Source organism: Alligator sinensis, unplaced genomic scaffold, assembly GCF_000455745.1.
Source record: "Alligator sinensis unplaced genomic scaffold, ASM45574v1 scaffold872_3, whole genome shotgun sequence".
Taxonomy (NCBI): Eukaryota; Metazoa; Chordata; order Crocodylia; family Alligatoridae; genus Alligator; species Alligator sinensis.
The window spans coordinates 1,666,618-1,677,666 of NW_005842137.1; the positions used below are offsets into that span (position 1 = coordinate 1,666,618).

At 47.7% G+C, this 11,049-nt stretch overlaps 1 protein-coding gene across 1 annotated transcript in view; it reads right to left on the minus strand.

Moving 5' to 3' along the window:
• Positions 1-5,476: 5,476 nt before the first annotated feature.
• Positions 5,477-11,049, minus strand: part of LOC112550535 (patatin-like phospholipase domain-containing protein 1) — a 10,898-nt gene continuing 5,325 nt past the window's right edge. The window contains exons 3-7 of the mRNA XM_025206022.1: positions 10,426-10,658; positions 8,721-8,786; positions 7,194-7,407; positions 7,040-7,096; positions 5,477-5,706 (exon numbers count right to left, since the gene is read on the minus strand). Of these exons, the coding sequence (XP_025061807.1) occupies positions 5,477-5,706; positions 7,040-7,096; positions 7,194-7,407; positions 8,721-8,786; positions 10,426-10,658 (800 nt within the window). The remainder of the gene's footprint in view (positions 5,707-7,039; positions 7,097-7,193; positions 7,408-8,720; positions 8,787-10,425; positions 10,659-11,049) is intronic.

Here is an 11,049-nt window from a genome sequence, read left to right on the forward strand (position 1 = left end):
CTTTAGTCATGCTATGAGTTTGTGGCAGCAGGGTACAAGCTGGCCAGGAGCAAGTGACTTGGTTGTGCTAATCACTTTGTATCAGAGTGTAGCAGAGGCACAGAAGTGTGCTCAGAAGGTATGCTCCTGTCCTCAGAACAGACTGCTGCCCTGAGTTTGTTCTGAAAATGCCCTTGAGCTGTGAACGTCCTAAAGGGGATCGTTGTGGGCAGGCTTAGGTGGAGTTGGGACATGTACCATTTGTTCCTGGTTCATGTAAGCCAGGTGTAAATTCTGTTACATAGATGTGTCTTCACTCATGAATATCCCAGTTGGTATGGCACAATCTGTGCAGTCATAGCTTCTTCTTGTTGGCAATACACATGGCAATTCAAGTCTCTTTATGGCTCTTATGGCAGAGAAGATTTTCAAGATAGGATTTTTCTAGCAAACTCTAATGGCCGGTGTCCTCATCTCCCTTACCTTGACCTATTCTAGGGTGTTCAGATATAGTTCCTTGTAAGTGTGGGTAAGGGTTTCAGGTGACAATATGGGGGTTTCCCTTGGTCAAGGATTGTGTTTGAAAGCAGAGGATTGGACCCCCTCTCGCCACTGGTTCACTGCCAAGAGCTCTGGATTTAGTTGCTGGCCAAGTTCATGGGGAGCTCTTCCCCCTTTCCCTGCTTTTCACTGTTCTGGATCCACTATTAGTTCTCGTGCACCATGCCAGAGTGTGAGAATTGGGCCCTGCATACTGATTATCTCTGTGGGGGTGGGTGGAATGGCTGAGTTCAAGAATTTATGCACTCCTGAGGAAACTGCAAGGGGCCTCGTTACAAATAATGGCTGATCATTACCAGACAAGCCTTTAAAGATGCAAGTGTCCATTGCATTCCCTGTTGCTAGTCCCTTCATCTCCTTTGCTTTTCCCTGTGGGAAAAATGTATGCCAAGAGCTCAATGAATTCTAGGACAGGAAGGGCTCTTCCCTGCTTTGGAAATTTACAGAGCAGTTCCAACTGCACCAGGTAAGCCCAGTTTAGCTCCAAATGGCTAAGGTATAAACAGGTTCAGTTTGATGATAGAAAAGCAGATAGGAAGAGAATTGCCTCTGTGACCAGTATGATCCAGCTAAACACATTGCCTCATTTGGAAAACCTCATGTCTGCACGGACAGATCTGACTGTGAAAATCATTTGGAAAGACATTGGTGATGATGAAACCTGAACAGGATAGAAATGAGAGTTGTGTAAAGAAGAATAACAGATCTAGAAGTATGGGCAAGATAATCCCTGAGATTGTGACACTGGGAAATTTCAGAAGAGTTGTCTCTTAGGGGCAGGATCTTTCATTGAGTATTGATACAGAGCCAGACTGATTACAGCAGTGGTTCTCAACCTTTTTTGTAACAGGACCCATTTGTAAACATTGATGGCCAGTCCTGACCCACTGCCCCTCGTCCCCCGGATCCAGCCCCACAGTGTGTGGGGCAAGGAGTGCGTGTGTGGGGTGTGTCCCTGTGTGTGGGGAGGGGTATGTGTGGTGGGGGGACAAGGAGCTCCAAGCAGCCCCTTGCAATCTGGACCTCTGCCAGTCTGCAAGTGAAATTCCACGGTTTCCCATGTTTTTCTCCTTTAAAGGAGAATCCATTTTTAAAGTTTGTTTGTGACCACTTAATATGCTCTTGTAACCCACTTTTGGGTTGCGACCCATGGGTTGAGAAACACTGGATTAAGGCACTGTTCTGAAAAGGGACTGTCAGTGCCACTGCAATATACACAGCGACACCTAGCGCTCACCTTATGTCTTCCTCCTTATTGGGATGTTTGTTCTGGGGCGGGCACCCTCCTGGAAGGCAGCATCTTTGCCATAATTAAGAGACAGAGTTGGAGGACTAGCTGGGGTACAAGCTACCTTCATATACTCTTTGGATTTGGTTCCAAGTCTTCCTTGTCTGATGAGTTGCAGGAGTGCAGTGTGCTGTAACCTGTCCCCATGACACGGCTGGTTTTACTTATAATCACCCTGAAGCGTTCAGGGGATACCATGATATCTACTGTGTTGTTACTGCAAAGCTGGGTAGTTTACTCAGCAGCAATAGGTGAAAGGTCTGTCTCAAGCCTTGGCAGCCATCAGGCCGGTGTGGTTAAGGAATGCTAGTTTTTGTAACCAATGGTGTGCAAGGGATTGGCATGGCTGCCCAGTATAACATCCATGCCTTTACCTCCCAAGGCTAAAGGCCAGGTAGATTCATGTTTACAGGTGGGCAGGAGGGGCCGGGGTTTGTCATGATGCCAGAGCAAGAAATTCTCATGCCTTTGGATTTGCACTCGCATGCCCTGACAAGCCATCACACTCCAGATAATACTAGAATTGCTTTAATTGTGGCAAATGATCCACCCACATCTTGTCTGAAATTGCAAGATGAAGGGCCACTGTGTCCAGACCCTCGACATCAAAAGGTGGGTGTTCTACCACCTCACACAAACCCCACTTGGGAGTATAATACAAAGCTTCAAACCAGGGAACACTTTAGAGCAGGGCTTAAGGATTTAAATGAGATTCTGATCCATTATCCTGGATACATACAGATGCCAGGATAGAGATGTACTTTATAGACAAAGTAGATCGAGAGATGCAAAAGTTTTCATGAGTCCAAGCTTATTTGATGAAAGCTTCTGCCTGACTTGAGGCTAACATGGCTAATTACTTCTCTGTTGATATGTATAGTCAGAGATGGTCACTGCTCCCCTAGAGCTTATGGGCTAAAGAGAAAGGAGAAAATGAAAATTAACCCCATTTTGGAGACTAGGCCTGACAGACAGAAAGGCTGAGATGGAAGTATCTGGAAGGGCTCAGGCCCCCTGCACTGTTGGTATTCAGGCAGGAGTTCACGCCAAACTCCACTGAAAATCTCAGCCCCAAGAGCTATGCGGGCAGTCCATAGCAGAGCTGAGAAGTCAACCCAGTTCTCCTGAATCTCAGTCCACCCTGTTTACCAAAAACAATCCCTCTCTCCTCTGTTTTCACTAAGTACACTACATTTAGACTAAAACCTTGTGCCGTGTAACTGTGTGAGTTCTGGTCATGATGTTTTCATGAGTATGTAAGGAAATTACTTGACAGGGATGATCCTGCCTTGAGCAGGGCCTTGGACTAGATGGGATTTCCTGATGTCCCTTCCAGACCTGTTGTTCTGTGATTCTGTTATTTTATTCAACACACAGCTTTCCTTTATTCCCAGCCAACTTGCAGCAGGGCTGCATGATAGGGACCTGCCTGCTTTGACTACTGTAGTCAAAATCAGTTCCTGTCACTGAATTTGAGCCGCTCCCAGCAGCATATGAAGGGCTTGGACTCATTTCTGCAGCCTACACTTTGTTTTGTCTCCAGAGCCTCTGTCTTGGGGAAGATTGCAAGCCCTTTGTAGGGCTTGGGAGGGGAATGGTCTCTTGGGTTCTTAAAGATACAAACTGCTCTGGGTTCTGGTTGGAGAAGGCAGGTACAAGATATGTGCTGTTCCCTGTGGGGCTGCAGGCAGGTTGCGATGGTTGTTGGGTCTGGATTTTGGATCCAGATGCCTTATTCTAGGGGGAGACCCACCCTCAGACTGACCATGACCTTTCCATTCAATAAAAGGAAAATTTATTGATACACAGTGATAACAGAAAAAGAGCAATACAAACAATGGAGCAATTCTATATATCTATGAAATCCTAGGGCTGTCATCAGAGTCAAAGTACAACTGGCCAGGTTGTAGTCTTCATTCTAAGGCTCTCTTTTAGGTATCAGATGTCAGCATGTCAGCAGTCTGGAGGTGGGATGCCGAGGCTAACACCCTCCTCAGTGGGGTGGATGAGACAGGTTGTTGGTGTGCCCTCTGTCCATGGTGGCCTCAAGCACCCTTCCCCAGGGGACACGGAGGGGGACCCATCTCGGGGAGAAGGATGGGGAGGGACCTTTTCTTACTCTCAAGGCTCTGTTTTTGTGTTCTCCTTCCCTCCCGATGAGACATGATGACTTTTCATCCATGGCTATCGCTGGATGGTTGTCATGCGTCCATGTCCTGTGTTATCAGCATATTCCAAGCTTATCACATGCACATATATGAATTTGGTCTTTCCAGGCCTTCTCCTAATGTAGTCTATTCCCCCAAAACCAGGACTCAGACCCCCCTGCTCTGGGATCTTGTTAGCTGGTGCCACCTTGTCTTGTGCCATGGAATAGTATAGTACATGCTCCCTCTGTTTTCCAGACTATGTGTCCTTGTTGGCCTTGTTGTGTTAGACAGCCTGTCTGCTTCCAAGGCTGTGAGAAACTGTGTGATTGTGTTACTCAGACTCTTAGAAATCAATAAACCCCTCCTGCCCATTCTGAGCCATTCTAATGCAGATATATATAGATATTCCTATAAGAGAATTCCCAGAAAACAAACCTTTAAATACCATTTTCTAAGGCAACCTTCTCCTCTTTGAAGGTTCACACCTTCACAACATAAATGGAACATAATCACTGGAATCACCTGAAATGTTCACGAGATTTGTGGGGAGGACCTCCATCAGTCATCTCAGGAAAAGTATGATGGCATTCATGGTTAGGGGCTCCAATGCACTGGAAAATCTCCAAAAGAATAACAACAAAACAAACAATCAATCCAGCCTTCTCAATCTTTGACGTGGCTGAGCTCCTTTATTGAACTGTGCTCTATAGGCAAGAGGAGCTTGGATTAAAAATTAAAATCTGAAATGCAGGATTGGCACATGCACCAATGTTTCATTTTGGGGTGAAAATTATTTTATGCAAGATGATGGAAAAGTAGAAAATCTTGGTTATAACCTGGCTCACATTGGTTTCATTTAAATTTATTAAGAAGAGGTTGAATATAAGTACAGATAAGCTAGGCATCAAATGAGAGAAGTGTCCATGCTGCTTGCATACTGGTCTAACTAAAATGCTGTACATTCATATTCAGGCAAGGCTGGAGATGCAGAGAGATGAAGTAAGTTCATAGAGGGCCAAGGGCTTGTGAGTAGAAAGAGCGTTTACATTAGAAGTGTGTGTTCTCCAGCAGTTATGGAAAATCAGGAACACATTGTATCTGCTAAGCCCTAATGAAAATTAATTTCTCTGTCTTTATAAGCTAGAAAAGTTTTAAAAAATTATGTCCAAGGGTTTTAAGCAGAAAGAGCATTAACAATAGAAGTGTGTGTGCCAATGGACATAGATTGGACAGCTCTGCTGACCCCAATGTCTCCTTTCAAACATAGGGTGTGTAATAGGGGGCTGTGGCTTTGAGCACATCTTTGATCAGGAAAGTCAGGTGTGAAGAGGCAAGGATCCCAAGAGAACATTGCCAAGGCTGCCCTAATGAAGTTGGGAGCACACACTGACCCTGACCTTCACTGGGATTTGTGCTCACATGGATCCTAATGTCACTCTTACTTGACTGGCAAGAACCAGAGGAATAAAAGCAATCTTGATTATCCTCTTCCTTTGTGTCAGTATAGGGGCAACTGCTGCGTTTTCTCCTCTGTTTCATTCTCCGCCCTGCTCATCGCGCCATGCTGTCTGGTGAGGTCCTTGAAAGCTGCATCAGTGGAAGTGAGGATCCTTGTTGATGGGTTCTGGTTCCAAGACCCTCCACTGGTCTGGGACAAGCATTTCTTATGGGACTCACTGGCTAAAGGGAGTGTTGTGTTCCTGGCAAGATAATCTATACCAAACTCTCCTATTGAAAAGGAGAATAGAAAGATTCAATCCTCACAAATACTCAGATCTGTGTTATAACCAATTGTAACTCAGGAGACTGATACAGACACTTGGACCCTGGACACACGTTATTGTTGTAGTGCTACAAAGTGTGTAGCTGTATAAAAAAACAGATCCCCATGGGGTGTGCAAATGTTCCCAGCTCCCTGGGTGAAGTGTGCAAAATTCACCAAAAAGGCCCACTCTCCAATATTGTGTTACAGGTCTGCTTCTCACCTCCCATCCTTCTTCCCCCAGTGGAGCTTGCACGTGAGCAGAACATGCTCAGTGACAGACTTGTTTGATCAGCACTTGCTGCCATAGCAGAAGCAGAGGCTACTGGGATTGCTTCCCTTAATAGAGATGGGGCTGGCAGTCGGCAATAGGGGTGTATGAAGTGGGCCCTATTCAAGTTGGATTTGGATTCGGCCCAAATCAGGGACAGAGATTCGATTTGTTGATTTGGATCACTGTCCCTGATTCGATTTGACTGAATCCGAATCTGAAGATTCGATGCTGATTCAGAGAATCAGCGATTCGGACACAGACATGGCTTTAAAAGTTTTTTCTACGTACCTTGAGGTAGCAGGAGCAGCTCGTGATTGCTGTGATGCTGAGGCGCATAGAGTGTTTGACAGGAGCACAGGGGGACCCTCAACATGCTTGGCGGCAAACCTGGAAGTGGACTGGAACTACTTCCAGTCCACTCCTGGGTCTGCTGGAGGGGGGCGGTGTGCCTTCCTGGCTCATTGATCTGCCACAGGTGAACCCCAGGTCCCCCTCCCAGACTTAGGAGGCACCAGTCACCAAACTGGGAGGATGTGGGGGGCTCCCCTGCACGCTCCCTGGTGGACACAGAGGTGGACCGGAAGTGCTTGTGGTCCAATTCTGGGTCTGCTGCCGAGCACGCTGGGGAGGCCTCTGCGCTCCTGTGGGACACTCCATGCACCCCAGCATCACAGCACTGACGAGCCCCTGCTACCTAGAGGTATGGAGAAAAAACATTTAAAGTTGTCTCTGTCCGAATCTCCAAATCTTTCCAAATCTCTTTGCATTGAGTCGGAGGGTTCCGAATTGATTCAGAGAGATTCAGGGGACCTCTGATTCGATTAGGAGATCTGGCACCAAATCAGGCCGAATCTCCACTGAGTCGAATCAGGGATCGAAGCTTTGCACAGCCCTAGTGGGCAACCAATGCAGTTTTGGCTCCAAGTCAGTTGTAAGATGCAGAGACTTTTATGAACTAAACCTCTTGTCTGGCCTCCCTCAGGGAATATCATCTCTTCTCTGTCCCCACTCAGTGCAGTACTTACTATTTCTTTCCAAGTAGAACCCAGCGTCATGATACCCTTTTAGAAAGAACTCATGCACTGCCTACCGAGAAAAGATGTCAGGCTTGTAAACAATGCTTGTTGTACCCACACAGTAGATGGTAATTCTAGGGTTATATCAATTTCTGATGGCTACTTACCAGACGGCTGGGTGAAAAAATACAACAGACCAGCCTGTGGAAGTTTTCTAGTGATATTTGAAATACCTGTTGCAACATGTACACACTGAAAAAAGTGCCTGGCTTATCCCTTGGGCAGATGTCATTGTCCAGTGCAAACCCAGACACTGTAATCATGGTCTTTGTGTAGAACGCAGCCTCTGGGCTACTGAAGGCTCCATCAGTATAGCGCTAGAACAAAACCAGCACAATATTTGCGTTAGGTAATAGTTCACGTTATGAGTGCTCTTCCCACTGAAGTGTTTGATAAAAGAGGTCACCACCCTCCCATCTTCCAGCTGTGTCTTAGCAGAAAGCAGCAGCTGTCCCTACATTTTGTGCAAAGCCAGACCAGGTCTTTAGTGAGCTTCGTGAGGACTCTCTGCCTGAGTCCCCTTTGGGACCCATACATTAGAATCTAATGTATGGGTCCCAAAGGGGACTCAGGCATGAGCTAGGAGCAGAGCTGCGGCTGCCCTGCTATGACAGAGATACTTTAGAGCATACACAGAAGCAGGAATATTGGTGCTTCGGTCCCTTCCTGGAACTGGCCCTCCTGGTGCCTGGTAGAGGAAGAAGCAAGGGGCTGGAAGCTTTTGTCTTGGACCCTGGCAGCAATGTCACTTTAAGGAGAATGCCCAAGGGAGAAGCAAGGAGGGCAGGAGGTTGAGCCAGGCGTCAGGCTTCTAGAGAGCCAGGCATCAGTTAGAGGCTGCTCTATGAACTTTCATTGGCAGTTCTGCTCTGCCAAAATTCCCAGCTTTTCTCAGTCATTGGCCAGCACCTCTGACAACCTCATTTTCTTCGAGTTTTGCTGGAGACCAACACCGTTGTGCATTCCAGGCAGCCACTGCCTCATCTTGCACCCCTCTGGCCTTAGGACTCCCATGCTTGGGTAGGCCTCTCAGTCTCAGGTAGCCAACTAAGGTCCAGCAAGCAGAGCGGTGCTTGTGCAGCTCTGCAAGTCTTCTTTTCTTCCCTGTTGCATCTTCCCCCATGTTCCCCTCCCATCTAACTGGTTGTCCACCAGCTGTGTCCAAGATACCAAGGTCTCTGAGACAGGGACTTTCCTTCTACTCTTTCTCCCTACAGGGGAACCAACTGTTTCATCTGGGCATGCAACTCGAGGGAAGGGGCTGCTTTAAGATTTTCCCCCATCTCTACAAAACATAACTATGCCCTAGTTAACCAGTTTGCCATCCAGCTGTCATTCTGCCCTGGAAGGCTGTAAGGACAGACTTGGACTCCAGGTGTGGCAGTAGTTGGATCCAGGGGAAAGGTCTTGGAGATGGAGGGACCCGTGGTAGCAGGAAGGAACCTCCTTGGCAGTAATTAACTAGAATCCTGAGCTGTGCTCACAGGCTCCTACCTTTGCTGGAAATCAGATGAGGAGGAACTATGGGGAGGGCTTAAGAGTCAGTGTCCCAACTTGTTTATCTGTGTTGATCACAAAAGCCACTGGCAGCAGCTGAGCGGTTCCCCAGGTTTCAGCCAAGGATACTCACCACGCCCTGGAAAGAGGGAGGGATGTACCCATTATAGACAGGAACGAAGAAGCTGCAGGTCACTGCCTGTGGGGAAAGGAAGCACAGAGAGAGGTACAGAAGCAGGGCTCTCTTTAAACCTGGGGATGAGGAGTACCTGCTAGAATTGGATCATAATGTTTGGGGTATCTGGACCCTAGACTCTGGGTCAGGGCCAAGAGCACAGGTCTGGCCATGCCTGTTCCAGGTGCCAGGGATACTGCCCAGTGTAGCCACCGCTTGGTCTCAAATGTGTGGAAAGGGGTAGTGCTGCCCAGTGGCGTGGCTGCCAGATTGGAGGACTGTGCATCTGGGTAATCCAGCCAGCTCCCCTATGGCATCTGAGCAAAGTGGTGCAACTCTTGTCAGAACAGAGATAGATCCTGATGCAAGTTCAGCTGCTGGAGTCTTGTGGGAGGATTCTTGATAGAATGAAAAAAATCCAGGTCCTGCTTGGAAACCTGCCGCAGATGGCAGGAGAGGTGCCAGTTAGGCTAAGAGGTGCAGCCCCTGGCACTGGTAACATGGTTTGGAGAGTAGCATGTGTAATTCATGAACTGGTTAATTCTGCCTGCTGCCTCCAATTTGCCAGTGAGGGGTCAAGCTGACAAGCCTTTGGCTTGAAACCTTCCATGTTGGGGTTTGAGCTCACTGGGAGAAGCTCATTGGGACATACTTCTTGGTTGGAGAAATGCTAAGGGACATCACCCTGACAGCATCAGCTTTAATCTATTGCTCTCTGGCAGAAGCTACAACCATTGAGGTACTGAATGTTTGGCACTTGGTCTGGCCTTTGGACTCTGACTTCAAAGGGTAAAGAGGGGGATAGTAGGTGTAGGGCAGCCTCCGCTGTTCCATAACCTTGGGATGTGTTAATCTATCATAAGCCATGGCCGCTGTCCTGCCTGACACCAAGGACTGACCTGGCTACTTCCCATGCTGAAAATATTAATATGTCCAAAATGAGATAAACAGTCAAAGGGTCTTTGTGGGTCAGGGCTTGCATTATGCCTCATAGATTCATAGATGTTAGGGTCGGAAGGGACCTCAATGGATCATCGAGTCCGAACCCCTGCATAGGCAGGGGTTGGGTCTAGATGACCACAGTGCGATTCATATCCACCCTCCTCTTGAAGACCCCCAGGGTAGGGGAGAGCACCACCTCCCTTGGGAGCCCGTTCCAGACCTTGGCCATTCGAACTGTGAAGAAGTTCTTCCTAATGTCCAGTCTCAATCTGCTCTCTGCTAGCTTGTGGCCATTATTTCTTGTAACCCCCGGGGGCACCTTGGTGAATAAAACCTCGCCAATTCCCTTCTGTGCCCCCGTGATGAACTTATAGGCAGCCACAAGGTCGCCTCTCAACCTTCTCTTGCAGAAGATGAAGAGGTCCAGGTGCCCCAGTCTCTCCTCATAGGGCTTGGTCTGCAAGCCCTTAACCATACGAGTGGCCCTTCTCTGGACCCCCTCCAGGTTATCCGCATCCCTCTTGAAGTGCGGCGCCCAGAATTGCACGCAGTACTCCAACTGCGGTCTGACCAGCGCCCGATAGAGGGGAAGTATCACCCCTTTGGATCTATTCGTAATGCAATCCTCCCATCACACCAGTACACTTCCCCTTATACCTCTGTGAAGGAGCTTCTCAGACTCTCAATTCCTTTTACTCCAAACTCAGAAAGCTGCTTTTACCTGAATGATCTCCTCCTTGGAGCTGAACTCTGATACCACAACATTTTGGAGACCTGATACTTGAGTAAGAAAAATGTGCAGCCTCCCTGAAGCCAACTGGTGAGCGTTATCTGGCAGGCATTTTTCTAACGCCTTCTGTATATTCAGGATTACTCTATTATTTGGATACAGGTACCGGAGGATTGTACCCTCCATATTTTTCACAGTTTCAGTCATACAAGCAATCACTGCATCTAGAAGGAAAAAGTGACCATGCTCAGCAAATCATACAGCCATATGAGAGCAAGTGTTGCCCTTAGGTCTGTGTGTGCCAAAGACAGAGAAGTCAAGGGGAGTTTTATGCTTGTTTGTGAAAACTGAATGGGATCCCTTGCTCAATCTCACTAACCCTGCTTTGTGAACCAAATTATTTGTACTGGAAAGCATAAAAGCAGTCGTTGGTGTGCGGCCCGCTACATTAGGCTGCACTGGCTAATGTGTAGGAGGATCCTGGGTTAAGGGTCAGAAGATTCAGAGGTGGGGCTGGATTCACCGAGGAGCTCAGTTCCTTGGGTGGTGAGCATTTTTGAGAAGATGGCCTTGATGATGGGTGCTGAGAGCACCTGAAGATCTGGTCCAGAGCTC